This window comes from Neovison vison, chromosome 1 (genome assembly GCF_020171115.1).
Source record: "Neovison vison isolate M4711 chromosome 1, ASM_NN_V1, whole genome shotgun sequence".
NCBI lineage: Eukaryota > Metazoa > Chordata > Mammalia > Carnivora > Mustelidae > Neogale > Neogale vison.
The window spans coordinates 173989064-174009247 of record NC_058091.1 but is presented as its reverse complement, the minus strand read 5'-3'; the positions used below and the strand labels follow the sequence as shown (position 1 = coordinate 174009247).

Genomic DNA, 20184 nt, shown 5'->3' with positions numbered 1-20184 from the left:
CAGCTCAGGTCATTATCTCAGGGTCATGAGATCAAGCCCCTGGTCGGGCTCCACAATGGGTGTGGAGCCTGCTTAGGATTCTTGCTCTTGCTCTTGCTCTCCCTTTCCCTCTGCACCCTGCCCCACCATACTTTCTTGTTCTCTAAAAACAAAACAAAAACCCACCAAAAAACCAAAACAAAACAAAAACAAAAACAAAAAAACTAAAAGTTCCAGGAGGTTCTAAAGATGAGAAATATAGGGTTGCCTGAGTGGCTCAGTCAGTTAGGCATCTGCCTTCAGCTCATGTCATGATCCCAGGTACCTGGAATCGAGTCCCACGTCAGGCTCTTTGCTTGGTAGAGAGCCTGCTTCTCCCTCTGCCTTTCCCCTTGCTTGTGCTCTCTTTCTCTCAAATAAATAAAAATCTTATATAAAAAAAAGGTAACATATACAGAACAGAATCTGATAAACCATTCCAATCATTCCTACAATTATGTCAGGACAAAACACTCCAATCTCTAAACAAAGTAAAAATATAAACTATTTTTACAGCCAGATCTTTGCATTCTCAGATTTTCATTTGTTATTTTAGCTAAGTGTAATCTTCCTTTTGTTATCATCAGTTAACCTAAGATAAACTTCATAATTATAAGTAGTTTAATGCTCTTAAATACTTAGGCATATTTTTTAAACCAAATAAAATAGAAAGTTTTCTGAGAACTGTTTTCCTAACGTACATATTTTTTCATAACTAGCCATATACTTTGAATATTAATTAGGATGAATGTTACAAAAAAGGCAAATTACAAAAGGTTTTAACACTTGTAGGAAATAACACCTAACAAAAGCACTTACATCTAAAGTATTTTGAGCTCGTTCCTTACTGGAAACATTTCTTTTGAAGTTATTTGTTAAATTAATTGGTTCGGCCCAATGGTTGCAGTCACCTCCATAGAGCAAACAATCATTTGGTAAAAATGTCTCTACCCAAAGACGACATACATTATCTTTGCAGCAAGTCAACAATACATTACATACAGAAGCCCTGAGGAATAAGAAAATTTTAGAGGCAAAAATATAAATCTCAGACAGTATAACATTCTGTAGTGTTTCTGTAATTCATTAAATGCACACAACAAAGGTACTGATGAAAAAAATGTCAATACACATTTATGCAATGTATTTAGTAAAAACCATTAAAATTGAGTGGGTATTTTATTTCATCACAGCAAATGCCTGCTAACCTATTTCTTTTCTCCCTAGAATTTGGTAGTTCTTGTTTTAGGAACCTAAGATTCTCCATACAGCCAAAGAACAAAGACTGAAACAATGCCATATTCTTTCAGTCAATAAACAAGAAAAAATCTACAACTTCTTTTAGAATGTTCTGATTTATTCAGTGGATGGTTACCATTCAGATTCCTTCATAATGCTTCATTTTTGCTTTCTGTAAAGCTACACATGCACTAGTCAGTGACAGACTACACTATTTAGTATACTTATTCTCTCCTTGCTTAACATTTGCAAAAAGCAGAGACTACATGAATAGAAAAATCATGATGAAATAATTACTAGCCACCTCCTTCCTTATTATTGACTTCTAATGAAGTCTTAATACACATTTTTTAAAATTTGGATATACTCTGCTGGCTCAAAAGAACAAAACTAAAGTCAACAAATGACCCAGGTATCCTACCAAAGATCAATGTTTAAGGGAAAAACTGTACTGCTCCATGATGTGGCCAAATTGAAAATGGTCATGAAACAAAAAGCAATTTCTACCTACAGTTAAGAAACAGGTCTCTGTGCTTACTAAGTACAGGCAAAAATTCAATGGGATATCAGGTCTTGCAAGGGTCACAGGAGAGAAAGGAAGTACTGACAGGTGTGCTCGAGTATGCACAGTATAGGTTAAAATAATACCTAGTTCAGGGCAGAGTAATCTATTACCACACTCTCTTCTCCACAAAAATGCTGAATACAGTTAGAGCAATGTTTGAGACCTCACGGTATATCCTCTCAATAAAGCAGCTAAAAACAAAAAGGAAACCAGAAGAGATACACAGAGAAGGTACCAGATGAGGGAGTGAAATATGAAAAATTCCACGCAAATGACAATATGGGGAATGACTAAGAGACTAAAGAATAGGAAACTTAACACAAAGAAGGAAAGACGTACAACTCTGCCACTTAAAGGCATCTAAGATGGAGGTAAAGCATCCTTTCACATGGCTTTCCTCTGAAGTGTCGATCATAGCTGACCCACGGCTAGACAACTGTAGGCCAAGGACTACCTAATATTACTAAAATCTTCCTAGGCAAAAGTCCTACAGCTATCAATTCTTAAAGTAAGAAGAGCAGTCAATGTCAAAATGACATTCTCTTAATACACAGATAAAAGGACTAAATTGCTGACCTAGGCATGTATTTGCTTGTTTTACGCCAGGAAAATCCATTTACAGCTCGAGGATGGGCCAGATACACAAAGGAAAAGTCCATTTCTCCTTGGGATTCTTTTTCTGAACTTTTATCCGGAGAGGTAACAGCTGTCCGCCAGTTTTCTACATTATACCATACCTTTAAAAGACAGTCATCCTGATAAGGAAAAAAAAAAGAGAAGTAAAACATCCAAATAAGAATTAAATTAAAGATTCAGTCAAAGAGCAAGGGTAAGAATTTTCTCCACAATCACAGAAATTTAGGGATGGGAGAAATGGTGGGGAATGGGGAAAATGAGAAGAAAATATCTAATTCTGATAGTTTTCTATCAGCATTCCATCATTGTGCATTGAGAATTAAAATGTGTGAATGTGTACTTTGCAAGAAGTGGATCAACGAAAATGCTAGTTACCATGCAGTATGCTAAATGGAGTCACTTGAGGAAGACTGGTAAATGAAGGGATCATCTTCCCACTTAGCCAAATATCAAATAACAAAGCATTACCACCAGCAGGGCTATGAAGACTGCTAATCTTTGAAAACTTTTCATGAAGACTTTTCATGAAGTATCATATGAATGTTCAAAGAAAGTGCTAAAGATGATAACAAGGAGTTAATAGCTACTATTATAGAAAATATTCTAAGTATAATTAAAGCAGCATCTCTTAATTTGGGGAGTAAGGGAAAACAAGGTAATTAGAATGTACCACATTTTGCTTTTAAGCTACAAATGCATCCCCACACTTAAAGTCAATCAGAATGAACAGCTTTACTTGTCTCCTAACAAAAACCCCCCTGAGAATTTAGGGTATGTCACATCCCCTATCTACAGAAAGCTATGATCCATGAGAACAATTAACTTCACACAGTCAGTTGTGAGTGAACTATTTGGTGAACCAATAATTACAAATAAATAATTTCAAGGAAATACACTGTTCTGACATTGGCAGGTAAAAACATGAAAATGGTTACAAATGACCCTCTAGAAAGTCTGTAAACTCTTCAATTTGCTCAAAAAAGATTAACCAGTTGACCAAAATCAAAAAGTTGGTAAATGGGCGCCTGGGTGGCTCAGTGGGTTGGGCCTCTGCCTTTGGCTCAGGTCATGATTCTGGGGTCCTGGGATCGAGTCCCACATCGGGCTCTCTGCTCGGCAGGGGGCCTGCTTCTCTCTCTCTCTCTCTCTCTCTCTCTCTGTCTGCCTCTCTGCCTACTTGTGGTCTCTCTCTGTCATATGAATAAATGAAATCTTTATTTAAAAAAAAGTTGGTAAATGGCAGCTTTATATCCAGATATACCATTCTCTGTTTCAATTATACTCTATTGCCTTTTAACACATAATATTTAGCCCGATTTTTGTGATTTAACATTTTAATAGAAAATATTTTCAATGTCAATACATTAAAAGAATGAAACCAGTTCCTGTTTTTGATGTTTCAAAATAAACCAATAGCAATAGCATTTTCATAAATTACCTTCCCAGCAGTGGCAAAAAATTCTCCATCTGGTGAAAATTTCATTAGATGAATTTGGGAAGCAGTTCTGTAAATCAAACAGATAAGAAATAATTTTTAAGGAAAATTAGAATTCAATATTACTTCTATAAGCTATATTCAGCAACTTGCAATTTTGTGATAACGTAAGTTTCAAACTCAATTTTAAGTATATCTCACAATTATAAAATAAGAAGTATAAATGTTTAAATTAAATATAAAAATTATTTTTATGTGAAATTATCTATGTATAAGAATCATTCAAGAATTACTGATATTATCAGTCTTTAAAGCTTAGGACAAAGAATCATAGCTTTCATTGCCTGAGAATATGATAAAGAGAAAGGTTTCATTTTCTAGTTTGCAAATTAAATTTCGAAAGCCATGAGATATCTATATTCTAACATACATTTTCATGGACAATAAGTCAAGATTTTGAAATCAATTCTCCCTTAAGGTAGCATCTACGTAATTAAAGATTATATGTGGGATACTGGGGGACTTGTAAGCAGGCTGGAGTCAGCCTGCCAGCTTGACCTATACACTTGGCACACGCTTGCCTTTTTCTTTTTCAAGAAGCTTTGGCTCTTGTCCCTTCAGTGCCTTCCCTTCTGGCTACCCCTATATGCTGATCTCAAGAGCACCTTCACTATCACTGCTTTCCTTTTCTTCACCCAATTTCATGCTTAGATAAATCTGTCTTAAATTTACTGGTAAAGGAGGCCAAAGAGGAATTCTGTCATAGTTCATTCCAAATTAAGATATCTTCTTCTAGGAAACAAACTGAGGATTGCTAGAGGAGAGGTGGGATGGGGTAACAGGGTGATGGGCATTAAGAAAGGCACTTGATGAAATGAGCACTGGGTGTTAGAGGCAACTGATGAATCACTAAACTCTACCTCTGAAACTAATAAAAAAAAAAACCCTCTTCCTGATTTTAAATGTAATAAATATTTAATCAAAAACACTGATACCTATGTATGAAAAGAAGAGAATGAAATCATCAGTTTCACCTATACCACAACACCTATATCCAGGGAAAACTACTGCTAACGTTTTAACACACAGACTTCCAGACCTGTCTCTCCACCCTCCCTCTCTATCTACTTTCTGTGGTTGGATATAGGGGAGAAAGGGATAGAAAGTGAGGTCATATTTACAGTTTGCTTTGTAATATTTATTTTAAAGTATGTAACAACCATATGTGTATATCAGTGTGTATAGGTCTGTATTATTTTACTGGCTATGCTATTTCCATTACAGACACATGCAATGCTTCAAAATAATTTATTTAACTACTCCTGCTATTTACTCATTTTTGCTGGTACAAAAAAAGTGGTGCAGTGAACATTCTTGTATATGCATTTTTATGCACCTGCTTAATTCTAAAGATATTCTTAAAACAAATAGTTAAAAATGCCTGATATCCATGGAAATCCTCTCCATGATTGTGACCTTTGTCTCCAGGTCTTCTCAAAATAGCAGCAGATCCTTTTGAAGAGGAAGTCAGTCCTCAGCACAAAATCCTAAAGAGCTTCCCAACTTGGAATAAAAGGCAAAAGCCTCACAATAACCTCCAAGCAGTCTTTACTCCAACCACAAGCTATGCACACCCTGACCACAGAGTCTGCACTTGAGGTTCCCTCTGACTACAACATGCTTCTTCTAGACATCCTTGCACATGGCTTGCTCCCTCACTTCCTTTAGGTCTACACTCAGAAGTCACCTCTACTCTTCTTCCTCTTATCCTATTCACCTTTCTCTGGCTGTTAGATGTTCATCTAACATGTGTAAAAAGTGTTTTAAAGGCATCACAAAAGGAATGTGATCAAACTATGTTTAAATGTGATCTGGTTGGCATAATCATCAGCTGCTCCTAAACTGAAACCCAAGCGTCATGGCTTTTCTGCTTCGTTAAATAACCATTTCAGACAAATAGTATGTGCAGTCCAAGTTACTACTGTGGGCTCTGATCTTGATTTAACTTAAGATTCTTCCCCTCTCCCAAATGCACGAACACATTTCAAATTTTCAGTTCAACACACAGAAGCCCTTCGGTGAAGGCAATATAACACTTTGCTACTTCCTCTCCACAAGCTTACATGAAAGGCTCCAGAGCAAAGACAAATCTTGCTGAAGAATTTTCTTGGCAAAATCCTATTCCTTTTCTGTATGTTAACCCTTTTTAAATCCCTTTTAAAATGCATATGACCTAGCTGAGAGGTGCAAAACACATGGAACCAACTGCTCTGAAACCTCCTTTCTAAACTTTATACCAGGTCTACATTACTCTCACTTTAATATCTAATGTATTTCTTATTACTGTTACATATAATATTGACTCAGAAAGAATGCCATTTAACATTCTGTCATATAGATTTCCTGGTTTATAGTCTTTCCCCACCTGGTCAATGCTATATTCCAAGCACTTTTACCACTGACTTGAAACACGAAAAACACTGCAAATATTTGCAGCATGAATGAATGAAATTTGGAGTTAGTATCTCAAGGGCATAAAAAAATTAAGCCTGTCAATTCATACTTCCAAGTTGCTCTTCAGAAAAATATCAACTGCACTCCCTTATTAATAGAATATGAGTACCTGTTCTGTAAACACTCACTAATAATGGATATTATTTGTCCTGTTCTTTCTGGATATTTTGCATTTCTTGATTTTGAGTGAGGTCCATCAGCTCTTATTTAATTTGCTATTATTGATATGTACTATCATTTATAATTTTCCTCTTCATTGTTCATTTTTGTTTGCTATTTTTTTCTAGTTAATTTTTAAGACCTCCTTTTAAAAAAAGGCATTAACTCCAAATTGCAAATATTTCCCCTTAACATTTAGTTTCCTTGCTTTACAGGAATTTTTCACTGATATGGTCACAACTATTGATGTTTTCCTCCCCCTTCCTTTCAGTTTCTAGTTCTGGTATCACACCTAGAATGTCTTTCCTAATCTAAGGCAGCATTTTTCATGTAACAGTGATAGAACAGAAACATCAAATGTTAAATTTCCTAGTAGCCACACTTGGCAAAAGTAAAAAGAAACAGGTGAAATTATTTTATTTAAGGGGAGCTGGGTGGTTCAATTGGTTCAGTGTCTGCCTTTGGCTCGGGTCATGATTCTGGAATCCCAGGGATTCAGATCCACACCACTGTGCTCAGCCAGGAGCCTGCTTCTCCTGCTCCTTCTGCCCCTCCCACCACTCATGTGTGCACACATGCTCTCTCTCTTTCTCATGCACTTTCAAATAAAAAAATCTTAAAGAACAATAAATTATTTTATTTAAGCTAGTATATCAAAAATATTATCAACACGTAATCAATAAAAAAACTAACAATAACTTATATTGTTTTCCTTTGTGTTAAGTTCTTGAAATCCAGTGTGTACATATACTTACAGTACATCTCAATTCAGACTGGCCACATTTCAAAAGTGTACGTCACTAGTTGCTACCATAATAGACATTGCAATTCTAAATTACGAATATTCACCTGTATTTTCTTCTAGTATTTGTTTCATTGTATAGAAATTCAGTGGTTCCTTCTTTTGACACTTCTTATGGTGTCAGATATGAAACAGACTCTATTTTCATTTTCTTCTCCAAAGAGCTACCAAGGTTGCCCCATGATGTAAAATGACAACTTATATATCTCCCTGTCTCCTTTTATATAATTTAGCAAGTTGCTATTTAATGATAATCACACAGGCTTAACCAATTTCTTATGTTTCTTTCCAAGTGTTTTATTCAACAATTAAAAAAAATGGATCTGCAGAACATGGGAAATTGTGCATCCCCTGTATATAAGAAAAGACCTATCACAGAATAAAAAATCTTCTATGTTAGTGTAGTTTTACACAAACTAAAAGGCACTTATAATAAAACCCACATGAACAGGTTTACCACTTTAATCCCCTAATTAATTGCTTACTTGCAATGCCAAATGCATCTCCAGTTCCCCAAATTAAGATCTGTTTTATCTGGATTTTCATCTTCAGATGGTTTCTCCAAGTTAGCATTGGACCACAGTTGCAAACAGCTAGAACCAGTTAAAAGACGATTGCCTAAAAATATATATATATTATTCACCACTTATTATTTAGGTATTTAATTAGTGAGTTAAGTCACATGGTCAAGAGTCTCACATAATAATATAAAAATAACACAACTTCTAAGAAAAGTTAAATAACAAAAAAAATGTGGGGGAGAGGGAAGGAGGCTGTGTTTTAATTTTGTTGAAGCGGCTTGGGAAAAAAGGGACTACGTCATATAATCTCTAATTTAACAAATATTTAATGAGCATCTTCTTTGCACCAGGCACTGCACTAGACACTGGGAAGGATACAGTGACAAAAGAAGCACTGTCCTTTTTCACGATGACTTCACATTCTGGTAAAGACGTACTGTAAAGAGAGACATGAAGTCATGCAATTTCAAATAAAGTCCCAAGAAGGATTCATAACCTGGTTTATGGTTAAGAAATAAGGTGCACAGTAGACTTGGAAAAATAAATAAGGCTGAAAAAGTTTCTGGGGTCAGACTGCATTTTCAAAGTTTAGAAGGAATTTGGACCGTGTGATAGATAGTTGGGAGCTTTAAGTGTGTGGGGGTTACATAAGTGGATGTATATTTTAGAACAAGTTGTCTGAAATTGAGTGGGGGATGTCAACAGATGGACTTGAAGAGGACTGTAAATTTCCCTCTTCTGAGATAATACGCAAAAGTTATCTGTATAGCATGTGCATTTTTCTAGAGAGGTAATCCATAATTTTCACCATGCTTTCAAAGGCTCCACTATACAAAGAAAGGTCAAGATTCATTTTAAAAAATAAGACTAGAGGGCGCCTGGGTGGCTCAGTGGGTTGAGCCGCTGCCTTCAGCTCAGGTCATGATCTCAGGGTCCTGGGATCGAGTCCCTCATCGGGCTCTCTGCTCAGCAGGGAGCCTGCTTCCTCCTCTCTCTCTGCCTGCCTCTCTGCCTACTTGTGACCTCTCTCTGTCAAATAAATAAAATCTAAAAAAAAAATAAATAAAAATAAGACTAGAGATAGATGAGATTAGGGAAAACAAAAATACAAGGAAACCTGATTAAGTGTCTATAATACACAAAGGAAATCATGAGGACCTGAATCAAATGTGAAAATACGAAGCTAGGATTTGAAAGCCATTTCAAAAGCAGAATTTTCAAGGCTTGACACCAACTAAAAAACAGATATCAGAGGTTTCCAGGACAGATTCTAACTTATGATTTGGGTAATTAAGAAGGCTGTGTTGTCATCCAAAGAAAAAAGAGAAAGAAAGAGACACAACTGTGGTCAAAAAGTTCAAAATAAGTAAGGCATTCACTTTGGCAATTAAGGACTGTGGATTTCTGTCTCTCTCGAAAGATCTTTTTTTTTTTTTTCAAAAGAAAGTGGGTCTGTGACAAAACACGGACTGTAGATCAGAAACCCTTGTGTCTAAATCCCAAATAAGTCACTTAATTAGTCATGTGAATTTGGTCTAGTGGGAAAAACTCAGCCTCAATTTTCTTCTCACCTTTAAAATCAGAAGTGTGTATAGAGTTGTCGTAATGATCAGCTATTACTGTATAACCCATCTAGCACAGGCTAGGCACTTAGCAGAAGCTCAATAAATAGTAGCAACCAGACAGAAAGTCTCATGAATGGATAAAAACAGCCTAGACAGCATTAATGAGAGACATTCCATTCACATTTGGTTATTATTCCACTGTTTAGTATAACAAGAGACACAAGTTTGATTTTTTTTAAATTGAGATATAACATATAACATTCTATTTCCTTCAGGTATACAACGTAATGATCTGATATTGCATATACTGCAAAATGGTCAGCATAGTAAAATCTAGCTGATATCCATCATCACACATTGGTTACAACTTTTTTCTTGTGACACAAAAACTTCTAAAACCTACTCTTAGCAACTTTCAAATATACAACTTAGTATTATTAACTATGGTCACCATGCCATACATTACCTCCCCAGGACTGATTTATTTGATAACTGGAATTTTGTACCTCTTGACACCCCCCCCCCCGCATCATGTATTTCATCCACCCCTCATTCCTGCCACTAATCTCACCTCTATATTTATGAGTTCGGTTTTTGCGAATTTTCTTTAACATAAACTAAAGCTGAAATTAAGCTATACCATGAAAGATTAAGAAATTAATACAGAATACAAAGTAATTAATCCCAGTTATGAAATGATACAAAAATAGTTAAGGTATGGTACAGAGTATTGACCTGCACACAAAGGGTGGAGGTATGAATAGTAAACTAGGGAAACAAAGCATAAAAAGTCTTAAAAAGAAAAATCTTATGATTTAAGCCATATGCAATAGTGGATCAGAAGAAAACACAAAGGCACTACAGTGAATTTTAGTGGCATCATCTGAAAAACTTTCTTTATATCCCAATACCTGGCATATAGTTAAGTATCGATCAAAACCAAAATACTAACACTTCACTTAAAATATTTAAAATTGGGGCTCCTGGGTGGCTCAGTGGGTTAAAGCTCTGCTTTCAGCTCAGGTCATGATCTCAGAGTCCTGGGATCGAGCCCTGCATTGGGCTCTCTGCTCAAGCAGGGAGCCTGCTTTCTCCTCACTCTCTCTCTGCCTGCCTCTCTGCCTACTTGTGATCTCTGTCTGTCAAATAAATAAATAAAAATCTTAAAAAAAATTTTTTTAATCTATTTATAAACAAAGTTCACTTGCAAAAATAATATACTAGTGGCTTCCAAATTTTTACTGCAACAATAACCTATTTCTTAACCAAACCATTATATTTCAAACTTTTTGATCATAAAAAGAAAAATAATAAACTTTTATGTAAATTTTAACTTAATCACAATAAAGAGATAATATTCATAAGCTGTTGTCAAGTCACTACGCAATAGTTAGGAAAATAAGTAATTATCTTTTGATACAACTCTGTAATGATGACAGAAAAATTTAACATTAATACTATCCTCCAAAGCATTATTACTGATAAACCAACTGTACAAAATTTCAAAGCAATTGTTGTTATGTTATTACTAAAGAAATTTCACTTAACTCTAACATGAAATGTTTTTATTGCAGTTGTAAATATGACAGTTCAAGTACCTAGTTACTTGCTAACACTGTTTTTATAGGGCTCTTATAATTTACCAAGTACTTTCAAATACACTGCCATATCTGATCATTAAAAACCTAGCTTGTGAAATAGATACTACCTTAATTTATAACTGTATTAACCATTCTTAATCTGTTAAGTAATTTCTTCATGATCATAAAACTTATAGTCAAGTATGTGAACATTTATTGAAAGCCTAATGTAATGTCCCCGCAAAGATAAATACTAAATAAAATAGAACCTCAGCTCTTGTCTAATCAAAAATTTAAACCATGTAGACAAATAACCACAATAGAATGTTGTGCTATAATAGAATAAGCTTATAATGTATCATCCAAATAGGAACTTTTCTGAGAGCAGAAGGTGACACTATTAATAATCATTGGAGAAACAGGTATTAACTGGGATATAAGTCTCACTAGCTATACTAAAATTATACATAAACTGTTGTACTAAACTAAATGCCAACTTTGAACCCAAGTCTGACCTCTTTCCACTGTATGCATAAAATATACATATAGGTTACCAGCTAGAAGATATCAATCCTACATCCTTACATAAGAAAAAATATTTTAAAATACTGATTTTTTTTAAAAAGTATCTCAAAAATAATCTTTTATCTTCTAAAATAATTTCCAAGGGTTCTGAACTTTGTTTTCTAAATAAACATTTTTCTCAGTCATTTCATGTACTATAATAAGATGCATCTATCTTATCTAAACTAATGGCTTCTATGTTTCAAAGATAACTTCTTATATTCTAGAAATTTCTATATTTTGGGAACTGCTATATGATATGCAAACATGTCAAATTCCACATGTCCAAACAAAACCTATGTTCCACTATCTAGAATTCCTATATATCTCTCTTCCACTTAGGATCACAGATATTCTCAAAATACTTTAAAATCCAACTGTCAAGTAATGTCAATTCTATCACCTATATGCATTTCATACCTATGTACTTCTTTCATTAGTCATGCAACATTAATTAAGCACCTATTACATTAAAGGTCCTGAAATAAATTCTTAGTTCTCATTCAGACTACTGTGAAAGCACACTGTGTAAAGGTAATTATAAGTAATTATAAATATTTATCCTCCTGTTCATTCCAACTTACTGCTACCAGAAAAGTTGTACAAAACCATAAATCCTAGCTTGGCACAAGCCACTTTCAAAAGCTACAATATTTTGCTGGATAGTCAAAAAGAATGAAATTCAAATACCTTAGCATAACTTTAAAGGCCTTTTATAATATGCTGCAGTCTTACTTCCTTATCACCAAACTCATTCCAGCCTTAATGAAGTTCTAAGAATTAAAAGAATGTATCTTGTGCTTTCTTTCTCTGTGCCTTTGCTCACTGCAGGAGACTGGTAAAATGGCTTTGGGATTTTTTTTTTTTTTTAAAGATTTTATTTATTTATTTGAGAGAGAGAGACAGTGAGAGAGAGCATGAGCGAGGAGAAGGTCAGAGAGCGAAGCAGACTCCCCATGGAGCTGGGAGCCTGATGTGGGACTCGATCCCGGGACTCCAGGATCACGCCCTGAGCCGAAGGCAGTCGTCCAACCAACTGAGCCACCCAGGCGTCCCTGGCTTTGGGATTTTAATGCAGAAATACATAGGTGATATATACACACATTATCTCTTCTTAAAATTCACTTCTTTTTCTCTCTTCCCATCTATCCCCACTCTTAATGTTAAAATCTACCTAATCGTAGGACAAAAAGCTCCTCTTCAATGAAATTCTGATTTTCCAGAGAGTATTAAGTCTCTTTCCCAAAACAACAGGTATTATTATACTGAATATCTGTCTTCATTTCAGTACAAGCTCTAAAAGAACATAACATCTTACTTATTTTTTATTCTCAACAATCTCACACAAAGCAGAACTGAAATACAGGAAAGTAATAAAAGAAACAGCCTAGGCAAGTGATGTTTCATTTCAGTTGATCCATTTCTTACCTGCAGGATCCCAAGTTATGTTGTGTGCTATTGATTCCAGAAAAAACTGGCCACTCTTCTGCCATTGACTATATAATTCCTAAAGTTAAAATTTAAAAACTCATTTAACCAATTAGTATTGGCAGCTTTTCTCTATCAAATATATACATTCATGCTTGTTATTCTCAATAATACAACATGCCATTTTTTGGGGGGTACAAATGACCATGCGGTCATTTTTAATGGGGAACAAAATGTTCAATTCAGTTGAGAATTATAAGAGGTATGTGATGGAAGAGATTAGTGAGAGAATGAATACCTATTCCTGGAGGGCCAAAAGTCTGTCTTCAACATAAACAGTAAGTATATGCCACCAGTAAGTATATGCCAATTTGGACAACATTCTCATTAACCTCAGATTTTTGTAATATGATTACCTCATATTATTATAGTTACAAATGTTTAATTTTAAGTGGGCCTGTGCTATCTGAGGCTTCCTTCTCTTTTAAGGTTTCATCCTCACCTGAGATCAAAAACTACACGAGAAAATGCAGATTACGAGATATAACACATCCATTATATTATATAAGATTTTTTCATTCATTATAGCAACATTTTTTCCAATTTTTTTACCTGTAAGTCAGTAAGAAATATATGTTGCAATAGGACCCAAAAAATAAACACAATCTAAGTTTACCCTTATTACATGTGATGCACTCCAACATTTTCCATTTTACTTTCTTTTCTTTTAAATTCAGGCTGTGGTCTAAGTTGATTTCACTAACCTCTGCAGGACTGAGACCCATAAACAACCTTTGAATGCAGTGGTTCTCATACTCTAGTACAATAACCTGAGATGTTTACTAAAAACTCCAATTTCTGAGATACATCTCCAAAGGTTCAGGCTCAAAAAAATAAGAATGAGGAATCTGTACTTTAAATGATCACCCCCATTGATTCTGATAGAGATGGTTTGCAGAATATGCTTTTATGAAATACTGCCTTGCAGGAATGGCTCTTAATCAGAGCATACATCAGAACCCTCTCTAGAACTAGACAGAAATGTCCAGGCACAACCCCACCCCTACAGATATAGAAATCCCCAGGGCAGGATCTGGACACATGCTCCAACTAGTGATTCTGAAGTGTTCCGCTCATGAAGAATCACCACCTTAAAAGAATTTTCTAGGATGGAAATAATTCTTTTTTTTAAGAATGGAAATAATATCTTTTTTATGAGAATCTAGAGATTCTCTGAGACTCTATTCAGGAATTACAGATTCTGTGTACCTTCTGATAAGTCCTTTTCCATTTGATCCGGTTTTCCCCTTATTCATCAAGCTTTTTTTTTTTACCCCTTTCTCCAAAGTCAGTGCTGCCTAAGAATAAACCAGACTTTTCTCACTGACTTTTTAGCATTACATTGTTATTTAGTACATGAGAAAATGAGCAAAAACTAAAATTCCTGATTCTACCCTTCATAATAAAGGCTTTTTAACATAACATACTGACTTTTTTAAACATACTGACTTTAAAAAAAAAAAAAGCCAGTTACCTTATTCCATAAATATTTATGGAGTACTGTTTGAAATACATCATTCTGGGCAGAACAATCACTTATTTTTACTACTATCAATTACTAATTCACAGGTTATCAGGGCCTCTAATACTGGATTCATTAAGTAATACACAACACAAATATAAATCAGGGGAGGACTATTACTCTCTTTCCATGAAATTTTTAAAATGAATATCAGTTAACCTAGAGAAAATGTTTTTTCATTTACACAAGGTAGGGGAAAGAATGCTCATATTAGGAATCATTACAGTTGGTTTTACTTAGTTCTGTGGCTCAGCAACTATTTCAATGGTCAACAACTAATTTTCTTTGGGTACCTGCTGTCATATTTATAAAAAAGAAACAATAGCTATCATGCTAAGACAGAGAGAATTTGTAAGACACTAATGAGCTAAGTGAAAAGGCAATGAAAAATAATAAAAGGTATATATAAAGGTATATATATTATTAAAACATAATTATTTTTAGTTAGCATACTTCTGCAGTTTTTGAGATCATGTCATTGTTCCAAGAGGCCCACGAAGAATGAATAGCTATTAACCAATTTTAAAATTGAGCAAAGAGCCTGGGAAGACTGATGGCTTAGGATCAAATGACTAGAAAGCAGCAGATCAAGAAAGAAAGCAGTTCTATGGTTCCTAAGATAATGTTCTTAAGACCATGTTCTTAAGACCATACTATGCTGATCCTCTTCCCTATAATTTAAATCACCAGTTTAATCTTCAGTAGAAATGGGTAAAATAACCTGGACTATTATATTTAGAACATTAAAGCACCCAAGAAATCTAATGCTATACACTGTTGTTTTCGCCAGTTTTCAGAACTATTTCTGAATATAGTTTCTTCATAAAGAAAAACACTTACTGACCTGCTAACAGTTATATTACATGATACAATAAGGGGAGGGAGTCCTGAAGGTAGCTTAAGACTCTGCAATTAAAACATGTAACTTTAAGAACAAAATATTTAAGAAAAAGCAGAAGTATATTAAAGAAGATAATAAAAACCAAAAACAAAGTGCCACACTTCACTACATAATGGTGTTTGCCATTAGCAATAAACTACCAAACTTAAAATTGTTGACTCTTCAAATACTTATTATAAAGGAAAATGTCAGAAGAAAAAAAACACATATAATTCATCAACACAATCTGATTTACTTCTATTTCAATCTAAGATTTAGAACATATTTTAAATACGGAATTGGCATTCAACATCTATTTTTTAATTATGGTATAATTTATACAATTTATCTGATGATCACTCTGATTTTATACTCTTAAAAATAGTGCCTTTTAATACTCAAGACATTTCAATTTCTAAAAGAAAAATGATAAATTACTGACCAAATTTTTCTTTTGCTTCGGTAGATTAACTGGTTCAAAAACAGAGATAACATTTCCATAGGATGCTGCAATCTTTTAAAAAGAAAAAAGAAAGAAAACTTATGAATATGTTAACTTACTTATGAATCAAAAGACGAAAGAAATAATACAAATTAAAATAAGCCCCCCCATGGGATAGGGAGGGAGACAAACCATAAGTGACTCTTAATCTCAGGAAACAAACTGTGGGTTGCTGGGGGGCGGGGGGGAGTTGGGAGAAGGGTGGTAGGGTTATGGACATTGGGGAGGGTATGTGCTTTTGGGTAAATTGGAAGGGGAGGTGAACCATGAGAGACTATGGACTCTGAAAAACAATCTGAGGGGGTTGAAGTGGCGGAGGGGTGGGAGGTTGGGGTACCAGGTGGTGGGTATTATAGAGGGCACAGCTTGCATGGAGCACTGGGTGTGGTGAAAAAATAATGAATACTGTTTTTCTGAAAATAAATAAATTGGAAAAAAATAAAATAAAATAAAATAAGCCCCCCCAATTTCATTTATGAATACTTGAGAATATCAGTTTTAAGAGACCACCATACCTGAGTCAGAATTCCAGTACTGTCACCTACTGTGTAATCAGCAAGTTAATCTCTCTGTACCTTATTGTCTGTATCTACATTTAGAATATGCATAATACTATCTTCCTAATGGAATTAGTTTGAGGATTAAAACTGTAAAGCACCTGTAAAGCATCTATATATAATTACCTGTAAGATACATGGTAAATATTAATTCCTTTATCATAGAAAAAAATGTATTGATAGATTCCTTGTCAAGTGGAAATGAGATAGGATTTAATCCATTTCTAGGTTATCTGTCTTCAAAGTTCACAATTCTGTCAGTGTGTATTTAGCTTTATAAAAATAAAACTTAGATCTATTCCTTTGTAAACACTATAGGAAATGTATTTTTTTAATACTCCATTTTGTCTGAGTATTTTTAAAATTTACTCTTTCAATCAATGGCTCTATTTTATAAGGTGGCTACTATTATAGCTTGGGTAAGCCACAATGAAGAACAATGAAATGTCAGAAATAAGGACTGATAGATACAAAAACGAATGAGGGATAAAAATAAGAGAATATAATCTCAAAAAGAAGGGGATAAGCAACGAGGATGTAATATATAACAGAAAAAAAAACTTTCAATGGCTATTTTTAAGTGTTCTAAGAAGTTAAAAGGATATAGAAATCATCTTCACTGAGTCAGTCTGGGAGGCCTTATTGAGTTTGGGCTTTTAAGAGTGGGTAGGACTTCAAAGAGTGGTGAATATTCAATTATAGAAAAGGGGCATAACACAAGTATGAACACAAGTGCAAAGATTAGAAGAGGTGAAGTACGCCTAGAAGTGACAACCAGCCGAGATGGAACAGAATGTCCCTTCTAACAGAGTGAGGTACATACGTCCAAAAATGCAGATCTAAGCCAGGTTGTACAGGGCCTCATGCCCAGGTGAACATACTGAACTTTCCCAAGGTAATGGGAGGCAAAGAATGTTTTTAAGCAAATGAATAAGATAAATGCAGATGAATTTTCTCATGAAAATTAATCTTACAGTAGAAAAAAAACCAGTAATGTTAAAATACTGGATGTCTACAGTATCAAGCAGCATTTCCCACCTAAAGTATCATAACCTGCAAATTTTCTTCCTGATATGGTGAGAAGCCGTTTATTTGTACGAATATCTGTGACCTAAAGGAAATCTGCCCTTTATGAAAATGACTATAGGGGGCACCTGGGTGGCTCAATCCATTAAGTACCCGCTTTTGGATCAGGTCATTCCTGGTATGGATCCCCACAGTGGGTGGCCCACTCCCTGCTCAGCGGGGAGCCTCATCCCTTTCCCTCTGCCACTGCCCCTGCTTGTACTCTCTCTCTCTCAAAGAAATAAATAGGATCTTTAAAGGGGGAAAAAAAAAATGACTACAAAATCAAATGACCCATCTATTTTAATCTAGACTGTCATGTAATCTAGGTTATCATCAAAACATAACTCATATTGCAAGTTATTAAATGGGATTTCCAACATAGCCAGGCCTATGTGAGTGTAGATATTACAAGCAAGTTTCAATACAGTAATGAAAATTACAGAATTATAGAGCTGGAGACCAAACAAACATGAAGAGAAAAGGGGGAAGTCTCAAGGATTTTCAACATTCCGTAATAAAGATCATTTTTGCAATATAGTGAGAATGAAAGGTGTAAACAACAGAAAGATGAGAGACACTTTAACCTGTAAGGGGAAGGGACACAGAAGAAACACAGTAGTCCAAAACAGGGAAAGACTGTAAGAGCTGAAACTTATTTTACCATAAGTACCTCTACACTAGATACTAAGAGGTAACTTTTCAGACTGGCAGGTGCATTAGACATGATTAGATTTAAAAAAAAAAAAAGAAAGAAAGATTGGGTCCTTTTGATTCCTCACACAAAATATTCTAGTGGAATCATATAGTCCAATAATATATTTAATCATCTAGCAAAAAATTAAGTAAATCTGCAAAGTCCACCCCAATTTAGCTGTAAATATACCTAGACCTGGCCTGTGCCTACGTGGTGCTATATTTAGCTATATACTATGCTGCCTACTAGCTATGACTCTACCTGTTCTGCTACTGTATAGAACTGTATTTCACCTGATACAGAATCATAACCTGTTACTTTTGTTGTTGTTGCTTTCCTACTTTCAAGGTTACTTGTTACTTTCATATGCAAATAGAAGTCCAAACAAAATTTTTCATTTTTCTTATAGACTTGGAATAAATTAATTAAAAAACTATGGATTTTAGAAGAGTTGACCTCCATTTCAGTACAAAGTTTATCCAGAAATTATAAGGAGATACTCCTACAGCGAAAGAACAACTCTAACAAATGATTTCTCTTTAGTAGTTTATTTGTAAATAGATTGAAGGTTTACTGTCATTCCTTTCCTTTAATCTAATCAGTTTTTAAATAAGTAAGCTTTAGACTTGTTCTATGGGTAATACTTCTTTATCAACTCACAGGAAAACATTATGCTGTTTCTTCAAATTATGTAAGAACAGAATTCCTGTCAATCTGAAACATATCTGAGTCAGGAGTTTTGTTTTCTATGGTGCATCTCAGAGAGCCAAAGAAATTTGTAACTACATTGTCCTTGAAACAAAGCAAACTTCAAATTTGACAGGAAATACATACTTGGGAGATTATCCTGACAAAAAACATATTCAAAAGAAATCTCACATTACAAGATTACAAACCTTGCCTTGTTGCAATGAGCAGTCTACACATCCTACTTGAATATTTCCATGTTTAGCTCCTGGGATTATTTGTAATCTTTCAAAATCACTTCCCAGTATAACAATGTCACATCCAGATGCATAAGCCTAAAAAAGGTGGGGGGGGGGGGAATAAAAAGGATAAACTTGTCAAGAAAGTATTTATCATGTAGAATACTGGCATTAAATACTGTTTTAACTAAATATTAAGTTTTAACAAAGCAATTTTAAATATCCCTTTTAAAAAAAACTTTATTATTTGAGAATATTTCCTTTACCTCTGATAATATTCAGTCCCATCAGCAAAATCAGTCAGTCCTGTCTGCAAAACATTCATTTCTTCCACCTCCACTGAATGCTACCACTATCTCCCTCCTCCACTACTATTAATAGTCTGCTTCCATTCTTGCTTCCCTCTAATTCCTTTCCACACAGTCATGCTTTTTATTTATTTATTTATTTTAAGTAGACTCCACATCTAATGTGGGGCTCAAACTCATGACTCCAAGATCAAGAGTTGTATGCTCTACTGACTGAGACAGCCAGGCACCCTGAACAGAGTCAACTTTAAAAATGTTTATAAAAGGGGCACTTAGGTCCTCAGACAGTTTTAAGTCTGCCTTTGGCTCAGGTCATGATTTCAGGGTTCTGGAATCAAGCCACACACCAGGCTCCCTACTTGGTGGCAAGTCTGCTTCGTCCTCCTCCTTATGTGATCTCTCTTGCTCTCGGTCTCTCTAATATAAATAAATAAATGAATAAATCTTTAAAAAAAATGTTTATTAAAGCAAGAATTTGCCCTGCTTAAACCCCTTGATAGTTTACCCACTGCACTTGGAATAAAATCAACTCCTTGCCATGGTTCAATGCCCTTATTGTCTTAACTCTCCAAACTCATCCCAAGCTACTCTTTCTGTCCCCTCCATTGGCCCTGTCCCTACACTGCCTTTCCTTGTCCTAG

General features: G+C 34.8%; 1 protein-coding gene across 4 annotated transcripts in view; it reads right to left on the bottom strand.

Moving 5' to 3' along the window:
* Positions 1 to 20184, bottom strand: part of DMXL1 (Dmx like 1) — a 124780-nt gene that overhangs the window by 89078 nt on the left and 15518 nt on the right. For all 4 annotated transcript variants that reach the window (XM_044263371.1, XM_044263381.1, XM_044263391.1 and 1 more), the window contains exons 2-8: positions 19206 to 19331; positions 15931 to 16002; positions 13027 to 13105; positions 7854 to 7986; positions 3897 to 3963; positions 2399 to 2577; positions 838 to 1027 (exon numbers count right to left, since the gene is read on the bottom strand). In XM_044263371.1, the coding sequence (XP_044119306.1) occupies positions 838 to 1027; positions 2399 to 2577; positions 3897 to 3963; positions 7854 to 7986; positions 13027 to 13105; positions 15931 to 16002; positions 19206 to 19331 (846 nt within the window). The remainder of the gene's footprint in view (positions 1 to 837; positions 1028 to 2398; positions 2578 to 3896; positions 3964 to 7853; positions 7987 to 13026; positions 13106 to 15930; positions 16003 to 19205; positions 19332 to 20184) is intronic.